General features: G+C 42.5%; 1 protein-coding gene across 4 annotated transcripts in view; it reads right to left on the bottom strand.

The window, feature by feature from the left end:
- Positions 1–21,040, bottom strand: part of LOC310706525 (heparan-alpha-glucosaminide N-acetyltransferase-like) — a 167,584-nt gene that overhangs the window by 102,246 nt on the left and 44,298 nt on the right. For all 4 annotated transcript variants that reach the window (XM_083502652.1, XM_083502654.1, XM_083502655.1 and 1 more), the window contains 3 exons: positions 19,633–19,702; positions 18,318–18,372; positions 1,272–1,354 (listed from right to left, as the gene is read on the bottom strand). In XM_083502652.1, the coding sequence (XP_083358778.1) occupies positions 1,272–1,354; positions 18,318–18,372; positions 19,633–19,702 (208 nt within the window). The remainder of the gene's footprint in view (positions 1–1,271; positions 1,355–18,317; positions 18,373–19,632; positions 19,703–21,040) is intronic.

Here is a 21,040-nt window from a genome sequence, read left to right as displayed (position 1 = left end):
CCTTCTTAACCGCATAACTAGCTAAGTAGTTAATGTACTCACAAGCTCACTCTGCCAGCTACTAGACGTTAGCTCTGTCCTTTAAAAATGGCAGTGTAGAATAGACACAATGGAAAATATCACTGCATCTAAAATACCAATGGTTTGATTCTTGGCTTGGCTCCATTTCCTATTGTTGTTTACATATTGCCTATAACAGTAATGTCTCGCTCTGAATGTAACTGACCTGTATGAAGGACTCTGTGATTTGAAAACAGAATCATATGTACCTTTGCTACCTAAGAAAAATCTTTTAATAAAGGAGAGAGAGAGAGACTTACTAGCTCATCAGGCAGTAGGGTAGGGGGAAATCCACTGCAGTAACAATGTTAACCTTTTACTCCCAGTGGGATTGTAACAACTACAGTAATAAGAAAATGAAGTTGCAGAAGCACATGGAAAAGATCTGGTCAACTGCTTATCTCTCATGTCTTTATGAATCCGAGTAATCCACCATTTTTCTCAAAATGGCATTAACATTACTGCTCTCTTACTATTTATATTATAGTAGTATCTAGGGTATTGCTCTGAAAACTGTTTTCCTCATTTAGTTACATGAACACAAACAAAACAACTTGCTGTACCACAAAAGGGCTGAGTAAATGCCCTTCTCTACTAAAGAGAATGTGTCTTCTTCTCTATTAAAAGGAAAGTACAGGAGTGGGGAATGGGTCTAGAATTCAAAACCAGCCAACAACTCTTTTGTTTTTGTTTTTTAAAACCAAGTTTCTAGACCATATGATTAAGTGAATGAGTCTGAAGTTGTGTGAGCAGTTTCTGCTTAAATCCCAAAATGAACATCTCAGTAGCATTTGCAGCCATCAGAAAAGGTGGGGCTTAAGAATCCTGCATAACCCATTGCACCCCCCCCCCCCATTCCTCAGTAAGAAGGCACGATATAAACACTGCTCCAAGTTTAAATGATAAACTGTATAAATTCATCTACAGTGGTACCTCTGGTTACAAAGTTAATTCATTCTGGAGCTCCGTTTTTAACCTGAAATTGTTCTCAACCTGAGGAACCACTTTAGCTAATGGGGCCTCCCACTGCTGCCACGCGATTTCTGTTCTCATCCTGGGGCAAAGTTCTTAACCTGAGGTACTACTTCTGGGTTAGTGGAGTCTGTAACCCGAAATGTTTGTAACCCAAGGTGTTTGTAACCCGAGGTACCACTGTATTGTAAAAATTAATTTTAAAGACTATGGCAAATCAACATGGTGCAGGACTTTACCCTCTAAATGTGTCCAGGGAAAGGAGTCTTCGGCGTTTGGGTTTCTCCTCCACCGGTCTTGGGCTCTCTGCAGAATTAAGTTCCTAAAAGGGAAAGTGGAGAAAAGAGTGATGTACCTTTGTTGACAGTCAAGTTCTCCATTCAAGGAGGGTCAGAGCATGGCAAAGAATGAAAAAGCTGGAAGTCAGCATTGATGTAAGATTAGAGTTTTGCTAATTACTTAGAGCAAAGTGGTCCAACATGAGTCCCTCAAGGCCTTTTTTGGCAACCCCCAGGAATATTTGACCTCCGCCACAGTCCTCCAACTGCCTTCCCAAAGCCAGGTAAACAAAGTGTTGGGCTTTGAGAAGGAGGCATGAGGACTCTGACAGGTTCCTAGAGGCTTCCCACTTCCTTCCCAAAGTCTAGATAGCACTTTCCCAGCTTTGAGAAGAAGGCGTGGAGGGCTCTAGGACCCTGTCAGAGCTTCGTGCCTCCTTCCCAAAGCCCAGTGCTTTGCTTAAGCAGTTTTGGGAAAACAGCACAAGGGCTGCAGGGGGGCATCATATGTTGGCCTCTTTTTGAACTGTTAGAAAAGACAGTTCCCATTCAAGCTGGTCATTATAATAATTTTGCCACATTAAGAATTTGGAGGATGTGTCAAAGCTGGTGCAGAATGGGCCAGAATTACCCCCTTACACATAAAACTGCTGTCAAAAACTGCAATGTGTTAGAGACACTTAAGAACACACACACACACACACACACACTTATTAACTTCTTCATTGCCAGAACCCATCTGGAACACAACTGAAAGGCCTAGAATGGAGACTTCCAAGCTAGCAAAGTTAGCCAAATTCGTCAGAATGAGTAAACCACAAAATGTCCACAGAAGCCACACTCCAATACCAGTTCTGGGCCATAAATGGTATTCCCCACCATAAAATGGCCTAAAATGCCAACTTCTGTGCTAACTGAGTTAACCAAATTCATCAGTCACACAAGTCTAGAAAGGAATCCTGAAGAAAACTTCCACAAAAATCATGGTCAAATATCCATTCCAAGCATTAAAAGCATTTTGGATTGATGCAACGAGCCACGGTTCATCCACAGAAACCATGCCCCAATACTCATTCCAAGCATCAAGCGCTACTCCAAAAAATGGAATGTCATGTTCTGAGCCAGCAGAGCCAGCCAAATTAATGTCGCATTGGACCCAATGGCATGATGAAGTCAGCCACAAAACCTCCACAGATACCATATTTCAATATGCATTGCAGGACAAAAACCATTTTCTGTGTAAACAGCCCAGAATGCCTCCTTCTGAGCCAGTCAAACTAACTAAATTCACCAGTGACACGTGACTGGTAAGGGCTGTAACATCAATTTGCAAGCCAGGCAAAGCACTCCAATTCACACATTAGAACATAAGAAGAGTCTTGTTGCAGCGGGTGAAAGGTCCATCTAGTCAGCACCCGATTCTCACAGTAGCAAACCAGATGCCTAGGGGAAGCTCAGAAGCAGGCGGGACCCAAGTACAATAGTAGTCACTCCACTTGGTATTCCCTGCTAATGGTATCCAGTGCCATACAGCCTCTCACCGTGGAAGTAAAACAGAGCCATCAGATCTTGGAAGCCTTAACCTCTATGAACTCATTTAATTTTTTTTTAAAGTCATCCCAGTCAGTAGCAATCACTCATCTTGTGGGAGCAAATTCCATACTTTAATTATGTGTTGTGCGAAGACGTAGTTTCTGTGGTTTGTCCTTATCCAAATCATATAACATTCAGCTTCATTCATTGGATGTCCCAGGTTCTGGCATTGTGATGCAAATGGTGGGGAAACTTCTCATTTCACTAACTGTACAAAGGACTGAAACTGTGGTTGCACCATAGATTTATATAATGGTGTTATGATGTTGGCAGTTTTATTTTCGGCACTGCCTAATGATCCCTAACATGGAATTCTCTTTTTTTCCCACAGCTGCCGCACACTCAGTCAAAATCTTTATCGAGCTAGCCCCTATGACTTCCCAAGGTCACACTCCTCATCTGGCACTCATCCTAGTAGAGGCAGATTCTGTGTAAAAGAGGTGAGATTCAGCCTCGGGGATTTTGAAGGTGCAAACTGAAGTTTTATGTCTCTCCGGTGCCTTATTCCATTACTGTTAAATGGACAATTGAAGCAGTTTGTTAGCAGTTATTATTACTACTCAGGAATTTGGTTGGTTTGTCTAGCTCACAAGTTGCCATTTCAGGTACTTTTTTTCCAGAATACCATTTATGGTCCAAAGCAAGAACCCAAATGTGGTTTCTCTGGGTGTTTTACAATTTACATCATTCCAATCTGTTTCTCTGTGAATTGTGAATATGCCTCTTTTGTATTGCTCAGAGGGTGGAGTTCCAAGCAGGATTTTCCCCACCTTATATATCCACACTTCTGAGGCATCATGAGGTTGTCTCTGCATTTTCCATCCAATCTTTGCAGCCATATGGTCTAGTCATTGGCTTTTTCCTAACTTATTTTAATAGAAAGCTGAGTTTGATGGTATACTGAATTCTACATTTCTGGGATGCATTATGTTGGGAAGCATCGTAGCAACACATTCCTTTCAAACAGATGATTAAAAAAAACCACCATTAATTTTAAAATGGTTTCTGGAACCTTGCCTTATGCACAGCTTCTCACGGATAGAGATTTGTGTGCCACTCTTTTACAATCACGTTTTTGCCCACTTTAAGACCTGGATGTCAGTGTGGCGCTGCCCATGCATCAAATAATGCATCAAAACCTAAGTGTGCAAACATACATCTTTTCAAAGGATCCAGAAGTCAACAACTGGTATTTCACAGTGTGTTTTTACCACTGAACTATTGCCCAATGTAGATTGCCTCCAAAATACCTTGATAAATTCTGCTTGACATGTACAGTATGCCCATCTCCATTTAAAAATAGAGGAAGCTTACATGCTAATGCTTGTGGGATGCAAAATGCGAGCCGTGCTTCATTAGATTTGAAGGGACGATTCTCTCCTGGTTAGGCCTCTGGCTTGGCCATATTGAATTACAACGCTAAACAGAACAGGAAGGATCTGCCTGCCTAATTCTGTTTGATAGATCGCTTTGTCATTTTCAGATGCCAGATTGGAGATAGCCGCCGCCTCCTTGGCAAAGAATGGTGCTTTAGAGCTCTAGGCTATCAGGAGCAAGCGCTAATGTAACCCAGCATATGCACAGAGACTGCTAGCTTGCTGTAAAATAATTGCTGCAGTTTCTCCAAAAAATTATGGCAACCCATTTTCTAGCAAGTTGCTTCTCGGATTAACTAAACTGGACATGCTAGATCAGCAGCAACAGCAACATCCCATTCTCAATACATACCTACAGATGTTCTATGTAGGTTATAAACAGGTTAGGTTTTTATGAACTGAAGGGAATGCATTGGTGCCACCATGCCCTTAACAAAAATGACCCTAATTTCTTCCTTAACTAGTGCCTCTGATCACACAGGTTTTTCGGGTTTGTTTGGCCTGAGAAAACAATTGGAGAAATAGATATAAATGCCACACACAACAATGTTTAGGAGTATAGAAAGTTGCCCGATACCAAGTCATACCATTGGTCTACCTAGCTCAGTGACAAACTGATGTGCTGGAATGTGGGGCAGAGGTTCAAGAACAGAGCTTCTCCATTCCCCCCCCCCCAACATGTAACAAATTAGCATGGATTAGTAATTAGTAAGGGGAGAGGACACACAGCTGAAAGATACATTTCCGTATGGCAGGATATATTCCTGGGAAAGCAGGGGGGACAGGTTGGCTAAGGGAGAAACAGATGATGATGTCTAAATCCTTTAATAGTTCATTCAAGCTCTGCACAGATTTAATATTGAAGTGAGGGAGATTATGAGCAAGGAAAACTTTGGGCTTAACTTCATTTACCTTTCCTCTGCTCTTTCCAAAACTTGGTGTAGAAAGAAAAAGAATTTGCTTCTTAGGTACAATATGGATAATTCCATACTTAATGGCCTGTGCCCAAACAAACCTGCAAGAGATTTAAGATCCATGGCAGAGATTCTACTCCTTTGCCTGCCACAGAGAAGGTTTATGCTACTGGGCATGAAAGATAGTGGCTCTATGTGGGTGGTCCCATGAATGTGAAACCCCCTCTCCTGAGAGATACAATCAGCCGCCTCTTTGTTCTCATTTAAATGGGCTCTAAAAACATTTTAATTTTTGATTCTATTTAACTTTTTCATGTCATTTGTTGTGTTAGATCCATCCCCTCATTTTATGGAGTGATGACTTATGGCTCTGGTATTTATCCCCCACCCCACCCCATTTTATTCTATGATGTGATGACCTAGAGTGAAGAAATACATTTGAACCCTGAAAAATATTTGTATTCATGACTGGCTTACCAAGGGTTCTTTTCTTTTCTTTTTTATGAGGCTGGCAGAATTGGATTAGTGTAACGTGTTTCATCACTGCAATTATTATTGGTGCACTGTTTTATTTTTATATGTCTTTTGTTTTTATATGTTGCAAGCTACTGTAAGAAGACAATATATATTGAATGGCAGCATTAAATGAGTGAATGAATTCATTAAGCGAAGAAGAAGAAGAAGAAGAAGAAGAAGAAGAAGAAGAAGAAGAAGAAGAAGAAGAAGAAGAAGAAGAAATTGGATAACATTAAAAAAAACAACCAACTTGTGAATTCCAAAAGTTCTGCTAAAACTGGCCTCTCAAAGTCATTTTTCACCTTTGGACATGGAGAATTTGCTCTTCTGTTACTGCAAACTATAATGGGTCTGTCACAACTGTGGATATTAATGGGCACCTGACCTTTCCAGTGCCTTACACTGGGGTCACTTCAAAATGGTTTTATGTCTTTGGTTGGAAGAAGTGTTCTTAAGAGAGAACTTCATTTAGTCTCATCTATTTTTAGTTAATCCAACTCTTCAGACAGCAAGCAAGGTCAGCAAATCTTCACCAGAAGGTCACAAACCCACGATGCAGAACTATGTAAGTTGCCAGGCCATTAATTATTCCACAGAACAAACTCTACTCTACTTCTTTGGTTAGACTGGTTACCATCTGTAGTTAAAGTAGAAGTAGAGATACTGAAAGCTGAATACATGATATCTTTATTTTCTGGCTGGCAGAAAGAAGCAAGTGCTTGGGCCTCATTGTTAGAAATCTTTGTGTGAACAGATCTGTATGGGATTGGGCTGCTTGTTTGCAGACTAGGACATCTGTTTCTGTTTGGTGTGTATGGAACACATAGAAATGTCTTCTCCACTGAGCCGGCCCACTTTGACATGGAGTGAAGCAGCTGCCTCAGGCAGCGGAAACAGAAGAGGCGGCACTCCTAAAAGTGCTCCACCCGGACACTGCCGAGGAAGCAACCCAGGTAAGGGAGGCTATGGTGGCAGTGAAGCAGCACAGAACTCCACTGCCCCAGCTGCCTTATTTCTTCCCTGCTTCTAGGGACAGAGAGGGACCACTGCAGAATGCCTCACTATCAGGAGTACGTGCAGGAGCCAGGCCCTGTGACCAGTAGGGCTTTGCAGGACTGGGGCTTTCCGAAGTTTGTTCTGAAGAGGCAAGACGCGGCCACACAGGTGAGGTCAATTGGTAACTCACAGCACCTGGTGGCAAGAGCCGGGAAGGGATATAAGACCAGCATTTCCCTTCGGCTCTTTGCCACAGCAACATGCTTCCTGCCTTGCTACGCTTGGATTCTTGACTCCTTGCTTCCTGATCCTCAGACCCTTGGCTTCTTGACTCCTTGTTTCCTGCTCCTCAAACCCTTGACTCCTCGACTCCTGGTTTCCTGAGCCTCGGACCCTTGGCTTCCGGACTTCTGGCTTCCGGACTCCTGTTCCTGCTCCCACCCTACCATCTTGCCCCCAGTCGCAATGTCCTCCACCAAGAGTTCGTAAACCAGACCGTGACATTCACCTCTCAACCAGTTGGCGAGAGGGGAGGAGTTCACTCACCCAGCTTTGCTACCAGCTGGGAAGGAGCTTTGGAAAGAGGAACGGATTTGGTCTTCTTGATGACCCAATGGCCTGATCTAGCATACATTAGATAACCCAGCCGTATTTCAGCCCAGGATGTTCTGCCCCAGTTGGAAAATGGATGCTTGATTAGAGATGAAGGAGGACTCGGAAATTAAAACAACATAACTAGCTTTGCTTGGAATACAAAACTCTTGCTCTGGGTCTGCACCTCTCTCATTGCAAGCAGGACCTGCAAGAAAATGTTGCCATATGGAGTGCTTCTACTCAGAGGTCCAGCCAGCTGTGTGCATTCCAGAATATGACATTCCACTCTCCCTCTTCATTTTTCTGGTTTCTATTTTTTGTCTTCCAGGTGTCAGCCAGTAAGTTAGTATTCCATGCTCACTAAGCATGCTCAGTTTTCACTGGTTTGTTTTTGAGGGTTTCCCCTTAGGCCTTTTTTCTCTAAAGTTTTTTTTTGTACTTCAGCAAACGGTGAGATTTCTCCAAGCCTGCCTCTTCCATGTGAATGGTGTCATTTTGGCTAGATAAGGATCATAAGGATCCACAGTTGGACAAAAATTCATTATATATCCTCAGTGAAGTTGATACTTTACCGAGCAACATATGCAAAAAAAGAGACGTCCCTGCGGGATTAATTTCATTTCTAAATCTTCTTGAAAAGTACTACTAAATAAAATAGTGTTACAAACTCTAAAACATTGTTCTTAAAGACAGAGGTCCTTTTATTGTTCAGGAAATTATTCATTATGCTAACTACTTTGCACCACAGTTGAGAGGCCAAGAAAGAGAATCATCATTTATCACAGAAAGTCTTGAGCGGAAAGAAGCCTGAATGCTAATTTTTACTGTGCATTGATTGTTTAGACTAGAGTTAGAAAAAACAAAGGGGTAGTCTATTGGTTACGGAATTGTTTTCATATCCAGACAAATGTCACAGCAGGTTTAGAAGGTTGTTTTGTTGGTGCTCTGTATGGGGAATCCTGTTTCTTGCGAGACTTTACAAATGGAAGAACTATAGTGTTTGTCAGTCGCTTACAGTATTTTATTTATCTTCCTCCAGTGGCTTTATCTTGTTTAACAGACCTCTCTTGCAGGTTGTATACAGGGTTGTTGTGAGATAAACATAACTTCTCAGTCTCATTTATTTATTAAAAAATATTTATCACTATTTATGAAAATATCAGAGCGGTTTACAACAAAACATTTTTATGTGTTTATTTAATCAACTTTTAATAAAATATCAAAAAGAAGAGTTATTCCCCTCCTTCCTGAAGGAAAATGGGCAATGCCCTTTGTAACATGGTGTTGCCAACTGCAATTTTCATAATTACTTGCATCAAAAAATTATTTAAAGGAAATTGCTGCCTAATTAACAGTGATGTCTTTTTACATTGATTTTAAAAACTTCTGATAAACTAATCAGTTATGGCTACAATCCACTTGCCTAAGAGTGATGGATAAATTGCACTGTTGCATGTTGCAGCCCTAAAACATCAGCATCTTTAAATTAAGTCAATACTTCATTTACACCTTAAGGTATATTTGAGCTGACACTTTTCCCTGCTACTGCTATTCACATGAAGAGAGCAGCAAAAGAGTAATTCAGACATTCATCCTATATGCGTGTATGCATATTTGTTCACCATCAAACTAACTCATTCTTAGATTAGACCCACTGAAAACAATAAACAGAAGTTACTTAGACCCATTTATTTCATGCTACTCTAAATATGAGGAACGGCTAAGGGAGCTGGGCATGTTTAGCCTGGAGAAGAGGAGGTTAAGGGGTGATATGATAGCCATGTTCAAATATATAAAAGGATGTCACATAGAGGAGGGAGAAAGGTTGTTTTCTGCTGCTCCAGAGAAGCGGACACGGAGCAATGGACCCAAACTACAAGAAAGAAGATTCCACCTAAACATTAGGAAGAACTTCCTGACAGTAAGAGCTGTTCGACAGTGGAATTTGCTGCCAAGGAGTGTGGTGGAGTCTCCTACTTTGGAGGTCTTTAAGCAGAGGCTTGACAACCATATGTCAGGAGTGCTCTGATGGTGTTTCCTGCTTGGCAGGGGATTGGACTCGATGGCCCTTGTGGTCTCTTCCAACTCTATGATTCTATGATTCTATGATTCTATGATTCTATGAAATATGACTAACAATGGATCTCACCCAGTGTCTGTAGGACTTTACACACAAAGGCTTTGATTGCACATTCAGGGAACCTTTGACTTTGGTAACATTGTGCCCTGAAGGGAGCCAACATTTGGCACCCCCAAGAATTTATTATTTTCACAATAATTCATGTTGGTACAGTTGCTTTTTAATGGCTCTTTTCAATAGGTTCCCAAATAAGGTGGTATTTATTATTATTATTATTATTATTATTATTATTATTATTATTATTATTAATTTTATTTTGCACCCCTCAGCTCAGTGCCCTATACAAGGGAACTGCCCACACCACCCTAAATTCAAAGCTGCCTTTGACTAGGCAGGGTTTCTAGTTGTGAAGATGACACCTACAAAGTTTGTATGAACCTAGATTTTTGCCAGATATTATGCATGTACATGTTAGCCAGTTTGGATAGATGTCTCAAGCTGTTGGCCTTCCTGGCCATAGCCCCACCCTTGCTCCTTCAGTGTCAGATTCTTTTCTTTTTTTTAACCTGCATGCATTGTATGAACAGAAAAATTATTATACTTTCCGCTCCCAAAGTTGAAAGTATCAGGACAGAATCCTCGCTGCCTCTAAGATGCACACTATTTTCTTTCTGTCCCAGTATTGCACCTGTTTAAACAGGTTTTAAAAACTTTTATTTTGCTTCAAAAACCTGCAAAACCTTTTTGACCAGAGACTACAGTGGGACAAAAGAAAATATGAGTGCTTATGCCACACACAATAGTTTTATCACACTTTCAATACTGGAAAAATCCTGTTCTGTCTTATCTTCCTGGACACCTTATTGATTTGTTTCTGCTAAATAATTTTATCAGAAGCTAAACTGGACTAATTGACCATCCACTTTCAAAGTGTCCCTCTTTTCTAGGGAACTGCATAAATATATTTGTGCTAGAATAGTGAAAAACAAACTGAAATGAAAGTGGCAGTGCAGAGCAGACTTTTAACAGACACTGACTTGGAGATCACACTGGAGATGTTAGGAGCCTCTTCCAAGCCAAGGATGTCAAGCAAATCGATAATCAACTCAGCATTTCCCAGAAAATTAAATTGGAGTCGGTGCTCTCCTATTTTGAGAAGGGATTGCAATTGCATTTGGGAGATTCCTAGACTCCAAAGAAGCAATGCCAAACGCTTCTGATATTCCAAACATAACAAGTTGAAAGTACAGTATCTAAACAAAACATAAAATATTATGGAGCCAAGCCAGGTATTGTCTCATCGGTGGGGCTCCCACTTCAATAGCAGTAATACAGTCACGGAACACTAAAGAGCATATGCTAAGCAAGATTTCCAAGAGAACTGTAGCGTTTTGCTATGTCAATGCTTCCCTCCCAAGGAACTTAACAATCCCTCTCACATGAACACAGAATGGAAGATGCCAGGATCCCCAAGGATGTGCTCTGCGGGAAGCTGGCTTCAGGCACCAGGCCCATCGTCAGACCAACTCTGCGATACAAAGATGTCTGCAGGCATGACATGAAGGCTGGGAACGCCAACCCCACCGTGTAGGAATCCCTTGAAGATAATCACAGTGCCTGGAGACAGGTTGCGCATCCATAGCAGTGACCAGAGGAGGAATGACCGCTAGGAGGAACACAGACAGAGGAAACACCATGGTGCAGCTGCACCAGCACAACTGGACACCTTCATCTGTCTCACCTGCAGCAAAACACCTCTCTCCCGTATCAGTCTCTACAGCCACAGCAGGCACTGTAACCATCCAACAGTTTGACTTCACCCCCAAAGGCACACTCCTCCCTTGCCTCCCAAGGCAGAAAGATGCCAACAGGCATCCCACCCTTCCTCTAAGGCAGTGGTGGGGATGCATTTTCAGACTGATGGCTACATTCTCTTCTGAGCCACATGCCAGCTAGTTTCTACACCCCTCTCTGTCCTCCATCAAGGCAAGCAAGAGGCATTCTCAAAGCTTGTGGGCACATTCCAGTCAGGCAAAAACTTTCAGGTGTGAAGCAGAGCCAGTGAGGGGTGTGGCTTAAGGAGTGGAGGTGTGGCCTGGACAGAGTTCTGTGCATCAGATAAAGAGGCCTGCATTTGGACCCTGGGCCTGAGGTTCCTCAACCCTGGTTCAAACCCTCCAAGTGTCCCTATATTCCAGGGACAGTCCCAGATTTACAGAAGCCGTCCCCATTTCTGATCTGAACCTGGAATGGCCCACTTTTCCTTAGGGCATCCCTATTTTCATCAGATAAATGTTGGAGGGTATGGACCCCTGAGTCAAGGAGATAAGTAGCTATACAACCATTAGAAGCCATTTGAAAGCAGCCCTGTATAGGGAGGTTTCAAATGTTTGATGTTTTATTGTGTTTTTATATATGTTGGAAGCCACCCAGAGTGGCTGGGGCACACCAATCAGATGGGCGGGGTATAAATAATAAAATTATTATTATTATTATGGAATAGGACATCCCTATTTCCATTGGAGAAATGTTGGGAGGGTATGCTGTTTTAAGGAGACCACTATGGGGTAAAGCATGAGTTATTTGAAATCCAAGTCCAATCCTGTGCGTAGAATCCAGTGTTTTTGTTCTGTAAATGGAAGAAGTGTTGTTTTCTCATTCTTTGAATGGAAACTCCTTCTTTTCACAAAGTAAAAAGGCTGGGTAATAATCTATATCTACTATTTCCATACTGGCTGTGCAAAACACTGGGAAGGCATCTCCCCAAATTAGAATGCTTAGAAGCCTAGGTGGATCTTTTGTCTTTTCTCTACAGCTGTTACCCATTCTGGGCCTTTGGGATAGGTCAGATAAAATTCTAAACTAACACACACACAAATAAGGAGCAAAGGGGTAGAGGTAATATAGAAAGCCAAGCAAAAACCATGGAAAAGTACAGGTTCCTCTGAGACATTTTGACTTATGATTTTGTGCCCAAAGACTTGACATTCCTGCCTTTCTCATCTAATAAAGAGAGATGATTCACTGATAATGGAAATGGTTCCTTAAGTAAATTGCTGCCTCATCTAGGCTTTTGTATTTGTAAGCAATAACTGGAAGCTACGGCACATTTTTACTCTCTTGTCTGGAAAGTATATTGACCTCAACTTTTGGCTCATACCTGTGTTCTGATATATAAAACCAGCAGCATCATGTGTTTAAAAAGATGTTCCAGGATTAAACCACCTCTAACTGTACATGGGAGACACGGGTGGCACTGTGGGTTAAACTACAGAGCCTAGTACTTGCCTATCAGAAGGTCAGCAGTTCGATTCCCCGCAATGGGGTGAGCTCCCATTGCTCAAGTCCCTGCTCCTGCCAACCTAGCAGTTTGAAAGCATGTCAAAGTGCAAGTACCGCTCCAGCAGGAAGGTAAAGGGCGTTTCCGTGCACTGCTCTGGTTCGCCAGAAGCGGCTTAGTCATGCTGGCCACATGACCCAGAAGCTGTACGCCGGCTCCCTCGGCCAATAAAGCGAGATGAGTGCTGCAACCCCAGAGTCGGCTACGACGGGACCTAATGGTCAGGGGTCCCTTTACCTTTTTAACTGTACGTGGAGGGAATCACATCACTGAATACCACTGCTTACAAAAACCCTGTTGAAAGCTAGTATGTCCTGGAGAAATTTTATACGTTCAGAAAGAAAGAAAAAAGCTGGAACCCTTCTCCTCACATTCAGCTTTCCACAAGAAGAGTTATTGATATGGGAGAGAAGTCTGTCATGTGATTTCCTCATCTGCTGTGACGTAGTCCAAGAACCACCTTGCCATGTGATTATTTGATTCCTTATCACAGAGAGGCTTCTAAATGCAGATGCAGGAAAGTTGGGGAGGCATGAATGGGAACTGCACACACTCTTAAATGTACTATTCCCACACTGTTTGGGACAACAGTTCTATATAACAGGACATTTTCTAGGATTTCATCATGGTTAAGATTTTCCAGGGAATCAACAGGTAAACCATGTGGTGACGTCAATCAGTCCTCAGGTTTGGTTTGGCTTTTTAAAATGATCTCCAAGAGAGAAGCTGTCAAATTGTGTGTTTGGGCCCCAATATACGTCTTATTCATATGGATTCCTCCTGGTCTTAGCTCAGGAAGCAGAGAACACAGTGCAGAGTTGTTTTCCGTTCACTACATCTCAGAAGCAGATGTCTTTCTGGATGCAATGCTTGGGCCCACCATTCCTAAAAATCTACCTCCTCCCCTTTCTATGAGCCAATTCACATGTAATTATCTTAATTAAAGGGTGCAATGTAACAAAGCCACCCTGTGCCTGTATTCGCTTCTGAAAGAAGGCAGCAGGCAATTTTCCACCAATGGCTGCTGAAGCAGCTGGAGAATACTTCCAAGCATGCTCATCCTTCTGTTATTCTGTACAGTGCAACTGCAAGTTCTTTCAGGCACTGCCAGTACAGCTCAATTAAATCCACAACAGGCAGTCTGCTCTCCAAATATACCTCATTCTGGTGATGGAGGCCTTCCCCTAAGCCAGTGGTTTTCAACCAGTGTGCCACAGCACCTGGGGTGCCTTGAATTATGGTTAGGGGTGCCACGAACAACACTAGCCTGTGTCCCTCTTTCCCTCCCTCCGTCGCCCTCTTATGTCTCTGCCTCCCAAAGGCTTGCAGAGTTGTTTCTTGCAGCAGCCCTGACTACAAGCTCCTCAGGTGAATGGTGCCTCTGGGGCTGGCCAGGGGGTGCCTCCCAGGCCCTTGTGGGGCAGTATGAGGAGGCAACTCTCTTTAGGGGAGGGGGCAGCTCAGAAACCAGGGATGGCAGCTGTAACAGCTCAAACGACTCCCAAGGAGAGGGGAGAGGAGAGGAGGCTGAGGGAACACTCAAGGGAAGGTGTTTGAAAAGGGGTGAGAGGCTGCTAGCTTTGCAGGCAAGGGGTGACATAACTGGACTCCTGAGCCCCACAGGGGTGCCGCAGAAAGAATGTAGTTGGTCATAGAAGCTGTGGACCCAAAAAGCTTGAAAAACTCCGACCTAAGCAAATGGGAGAGCAAGACTTTCCTCTTCCTGACAGCTTGTGGCAAGCTGTTGGTGAGGATAAATGTGATGGGTTGTGGGGGGTGGGGGGAAGCAGCCACCACCAGATTGGGGAAGAATATGAGCCAGTGCATGATAAGTGAAGAACAGCTGGGTAGCTCTTCTTGCCAGGAGCTCCAGGTGAAGGGGTGTGCAAACATGTTTTAAAGTATTCTCCAGCTGTTGTGCCTGTAGTAGGTGCCAAGGCAAGGGACTTCCCTTTCTCTACTAAAGGCAAGTTTTTACATTCAACATGCTTATGTAGAGTAGTTAAATAAACCACTCACAGTGCTTCCTTTCCATTTAGTGCATATTGTTGGAAAGAGAGGTTTGTTCCAAGCTGCCCCAGGACCTTAGGGTGAAGGGCAGATTGAAAATAACAATAATGTAGTAGCATTGGGGAAGTATTACAGAACAAATTAAGGCAGAATAAATCTAGCACTCATGTGCAGGTGTGCTCTTCCATTGTCTCCCAAGACAGATAGATGCCAACACAAACAAACACGTGCGTATGTCTCTCTCTCTCTCTCTCTCTCACACACACACACACACACACACACACACACACACACACGTGTCAAGAACGTGTTACAGAATGCACCAGTCTGGAGGGTCCCCTCAAACAAACAGCAGGTGAACAGATGCCAAGACTGATTCTTTTTCTTATATGTTATAAGTACATACGAAGAACCTGCCAAATCAAGCCAATGGTCCATTAAGTCCAGCAACCTGCAAGCAAGGCGCAAGTACAAGAGCACTCTCATCTTCTGCAGTTTCCAGCAAGTGGCATTCAGAAGACTACCACCACAGCTAGTAGCTGAGCAACAATCTGTTCAACAAATTAGAGTATCTAAGGAACAGCTAGACATTTCTTTGCTAGGTATGTTCCAGCTACTTCTGCCTGGAGTAGGGTGGACACAGCATTAACTTTGAAGAGGCTGAATTTTAACAATGGCAATATTTTAGCTGTTTTAATTTAATTTTAATTTTACTATTTTTATAAAAATATTTATATACTACTGTATCATAAAAAATATATCACATCAGTTTACAGCAATATAAGAACGTAAAACCAAACAATGAAATCATAAAAAAGTTTAAAGCAACTTAAAAGCAAAAATAAGTGAAAAGCAAACATCTGCAGATCATTGTGCGGAATGTATCCTTAATTCATTTTTATATTTGTTTTAAAAATATTTGGGCACAGCATTTGTTTTAAATTAATTAATAGGTTGTCCTTAAAAGTCTAACATCTAGCCAAAATCTAGACATCTGAGAATTTTAGATTCTGGAATCGTATGTTCCAGTCATTGGTGTGTGCGTGCTTCTTTTTCTCTTTAAAAATGTTAATTTCCTAAAACCTGCTGTGAAGTATTATTAGCAATCACATCATGTTAAAAAATGCCCTTCAAGATTAAAAGCCTGAGCTAGAGGCCAGATTGCATCTCTCCAAACTCAATTTTTCCTTGCTTGATATATGGCATCACCTACTTTATTTCCGTTTTATATCATTATATCCACCTAGCCAACTGAGGCCCATTCCAAACCAACTCATAATTGCGATCCATTTTTCTTTTAGAAGGATGAGAAATACTTTATGAACTACACACAAGCTGTACCACCTAAAAAAGAAACCAGCAGAACATTCTTATCCCTGCTGGTCTCATACTCAGTATTTTCTGAGTATATATGATAGATTACAAGTTGCTCTAGGGTACAAACATTTGCCTATTTCCTGCAAACAAATTTACTGCTAATGCCAGTGGACAAGCAATCAGTATTAAATCAGGAAGTCTCATTCAGTTTGTACAAAGCCACTTCCGGACCTGGCCAGGAGGTGGGGTTGCGGGCTTCACGCCCACCCCACGTGAGCGGGGGCTGGTTTCAGGGGAATCCCGGCCGCGTCGTCCACCCAGCCAGCCAATCGGGTGGCTGGGGGGGCATGGCCTGCCCTCTTTTGCCGGCTAGCCCCCACCACGCAAGTTTTTTCAAACTCTAAAAGGGCATTGTATGATGGCTAACAACTTGGCAGAAGTGGGGAATAGCATTACTGTAAGCCCAGAGGAAAGGAGCATTATATCAGCCACTGTGATGGGTGAATAGAATGAGGCCTCTGGGTATTTGTACTAGTTGCCTGGCCTCTTGACTTTGCCTGGTCAACAATGAAGGTGTCAGCTCCAGCCCTAGCTGAAGCTCTGGCCCCAGCCCCTGACTACACGGATCTTGAGTTTTGACACACACATTCCAGAACTTGTTCCTCATATGGCCACAGCCCACTAACAAAACACAGTGCCCGTTCGTAGCCTGAATATCTCAAGCAGAGGCTAGACAGACTTAAAACCACCTGCTGTAGAAGAATACACCCTGAGGTTCTTCTACAAACCTGCCACGTATATTTTTAAACACCTCCATCTACTCTGACTGCTCTTGACAGCAGTTCAAATCTGTCTCCAGCAGTGGCATTCTCTCATTACTGTCAAGTTAGCTGCCACATTAAGCAAAGAAAAGTACATCACCCAGCATCTTGTCTGACAGCAAGCACTATTGAGCAAGACAGGGACACAAACAAGAGCCCCACAGCATTTTATCTGCTTAGTAGGGTTGCTATCAGAGAAGAACAGACAGTCTTCTAAGGGCGCTTCCAGGCTATCGCTGTTTTGGGGTGGTATCACAGATGGGCAAATTCAATCACATGCTGGAAAATTCAAGTTGCGCAATTAAATTTGATGCAGAGCTCTTGCGCAACAAACCTCCTTCTCCCCAAAATCAGACATTTTGAGATAAGGAAAGCGATGTGGAAATGTAAAGCGTAAAAACAACACTGGTTGATGTAATGCTGTTTGAACTTGCAAAGAGATCAGAATGAATGCTGAGTAAAGAGCTGGTGCCATCTAGCATGCCTGCAAACTTGGTAAACACAAATCATGATGAATGCTCAATAATCAGGTGGTCTGGGAGCAGCCTAAAAAGGCCAGATGGAAGAAACCTTCCTCTAAGAAGCATACTTAGGGGCAAACTACACTGCAAAAAGAACATCAACGCGTATACTAGGATCAGAGGGGTGAAGAATTTACCCCTTTAAACCCTGGAAGCATCACCAGATTGTGAGAGGTGGTTTTGCAGTGGCAACCAGGAACATATTAGTGTGGAAAAGTGCAAGCTGTGTTCGCAAGTGCTTGGACACAACTCACTTTCTCGGGGGGGGGGATCAAAATGGTTAAAGATCCTTCCACAACAAATAGAAAGCTGAAACGTAGTACATCACACAGGTCAAGGCACTCTGTTTAATAAAAAGGAGGGTGCTTTTATGCCTATCACTCAAAACTCAAGAATAAGCACTCTTAATTACTAAATCCACCACTCCAGCAGGGATTGCTCTTTAAAACATGAGCAGGTTGGGAAAGGAGGTATTTGCAGAAATTTATGCACATTAGAAACATATACAGTGGTACCTCGGTTTACGAACTTAATCCGTTCCAGAAGTCCGTTCTTAAACCGAAACTGTTCTTAAACTGAGGTGCGCTTTCCCTAATGAGGCCTCCCGCCACCGGTGCCCTTCCACTATTCGGGTTCTGTTCTTACACCAAGGTAAAGTTCACAAACCGGGACACTACTTCTGGTTTGGGGGATTTGTAAACCGAATAGTTCGTAAGCAGGGCTGTTCTTAAACTAAGGTACCACTGTATGAGACATGCATATTTCACAATTAAGGGTGGTTCAATTAAGTTTTAGTCATAGTAGACCTATTTAAATTAATTGGCCTTGTTTAGTCAAGAGTTATTCATTTCAATGGATCTACTGTAAGTAAAACTTAGTTGAATACTCCCATAAATGTTTAAAGAATGTGAAGCGGTACATATACTTACAATGGAAGTAGGTTTGTGTTGAAGGCAATGGCAGTGTACCCGGGTACAGTGAAGTCTGCAAGAATTCAAAAAGTAACTTGTCTATAAATCTAGGACTTGAATGTTACCTAGAATTAGAAAACCTGAATATAAGTAACAGTTTAAAGAGGAGTTTGTCTCCTGTAACTTAATAGATTTACAAAATTCCTTAAAAACACCAAAGGAATTTAAGGTGCAGAAGGTTACCCACTAACTTTCAAAAGATGGTGTGAGTTCCTAAATTCCCTATGTACAATGAAGAAGCTCACAATAATTTAAGTTTATTCAAATTTGTAGGAAATAAAGTGTTAGGATATTTCCGTTCCACCTTAAAAGGGAGCAGGCTTTGTGAGTCTGTTCTTCTCTACAGTCATGTCTTTCTTTGTTCTGATCAACGCTGAATAAAAGCTTGTAAATAATGCTCTCCTGGGTGCAACTTTTGCTGTGCATTATCTGCTGATAAGAGTGTGCATGAGCCCTGGAATGTGGCAAGGTATTTCCAGGAATCTCGTGTTGCTAATAGCTCATACTGCGTGACTACGGGAGATCGATGGATCATCCGGCAGCCGGCTTGGGGGCCATGATGGACTTTATCTCCCTGGCAGTATCCCAACATAAAGAACAGGGTGGCCAATGCCATGATCCAACAAAGCACTCTGCACACATCGGGAAGAACCACACATGTTGCCTGAGGTTTCTTTGACGTTGCACTGTGGCTTCTTGTTCTGTTAAAGAAGCAAGCCACATTTTGCACTGAAATGGCCACGACAGTGGCTGCAGAGAAAACTGCCAACACTGGTGGTGCATATGTGCATCTAGTTTTACTGAATTAAAAATATCAAGAGTAATCACACAATAGATTAAAAGTGTTAGAAATTGGCCATTTGATGCCTGTATGATGATCTCACACAGATATAGGCCAAAATCCAATTCTAGGTATGGGCATACTTGCCATGAGCAACAATTGGTGGTCCTGGATGGATGCAGCTCCTTGTAGATATCTTTTAAAATACATTCAAGAACCAGCTCAACAGGGCAAGCTGAACTTTGTGACTGGCAATATACCTCCATAAATGTGCTTTCACCAGCCACATACATGGAAAATGGCCACTCCTGTCACCCAGTTAAAGGCCCACACCCATAAAAACGGACTAAAACTATTACTGTTTATTCTAATTCTTTATGTGTCTATACTTTAAAATAAATAAATGCAAAAATAAATAATTCAATGATAACTTGCAGATTTAAAACATAGCACAAAAACATATAGATCCACATATCACTTACACAGACTTACCTGGAGACATAAAGTCCAAGAAAATACAAGAGGGCCACGGCAATCATGCAGGCAAAAGCAACCAACAAAGCTGAAGAGAAAAATAGCAATTTAGCTACTTGTGGTTGAGTTACAAGATTCTCTTTCTCCCCGCCACTCCACCCCACATCCTTTCACTGCATACCATTAGCAAACGCCACGCTAAATATTTTATCTATAATTTCACAATTTCATTCTGCCCCCCCCCACCAAAAAACACCCCATTAAGAAAAATGACTACCTCCAGCTGCAGATAAGAAAGCATTGTGATGGGGTGATCAGTCATGGATTCTTTTAATAAAGAAAATAATGCAGACTACTTTTCTTGACACTGGAATACAGGCAAAGAAATGTTTCTGACAAATCCGTTCATATATCATATATGTGGCCCACTTTCTAGCCTCCACACCTGCCCTTGGGTCTTCATACTGTGTCACCCAATTGCACCCAATTGTCTCCTCACACTTGCAAGTCTCAGAAATATGCTGCCGTCAGGACAATATTCTGGGGCAGATGTATATCCGAAGAATGAGCAGGAGGAGTCCCCCAAACACAGCAGGGCTAGCGTACTACTTTCTGAGGTAAGTGAACATAATACCTCCAACATTCATCTGAAAACAGGGACATTCTGTTCTACGCCAGTATTACTGCTTGAACATTTCCTCCTGGTCAAGTGTACAAAAGTTATTAGAGGAAACACACAAAACTGGGGCACTTTAAAGCACAGAAAACTGGGAATTTATGTATTGCATTTAGGGAAGCTCTGAGGGGGGAAAGAAAACCCCAAATCAATAAATACTACTACAGTGGTGCCTCGCAAGACGAAAAGAATCCGTTCCGCGAGTCTCTTCGTCTTGCGGTTTTTTCGTCTTGCGAAGCAAGCCCATTAGCGGCTTAGCGGATTAGCGCTATTAGCGGCTTAGTGGGCTTAGCGGATCAGCTGATAAGTGGTTTAGCGGCTTAGCAGGTCAGCTGATAAGCGGCTTAGCGGCTTAGCGGATCAGCTGTTAAGCGGCTTAGCGGATCAGCTGATAAGCAGCTTAGCGGATCAGCTGTTAAGCGGCTTAGCGGCTTAGGATCAGCTGATAAGCGGCTTAGCGGCTTGGGAAAAGGGGGGGAGGGGAAAAACCCACAGGAACTCGCAAGACATTTTCATTTTGCAAAGCAAGCCCATAGGAAATTCGTTTTGCAAAGCACCTCCAAAACGGAAAACTCTTTCATCTAGCGGGTTTTCCGTCTTGCGAGGCATTCGTCTTGCGGGGCACCACTGTAACTAGCATTGAAATTGATGTAGAATAGAATGTCCCTATTTTTGAGGACTGCTGGAGAGTAATAGCATGGGGGGGATTTAAGACCAGTAAGTCCAGGGGGCACACAGGCCTCCTGTAGA

This window comes from Podarcis liolepis (genome assembly GCF_965112155.1).
Source record: "Podarcis liolepis genome assembly, chromosome: 5".
NCBI lineage: Eukaryota > Metazoa > Chordata > Lepidosauria > Squamata > Lacertidae > Podarcis > Podarcis liolepis.
The sequence above is the reverse complement of the archived record's forward strand: the minus strand, read 5'-3'. Positions and strand labels throughout refer to the sequence as shown.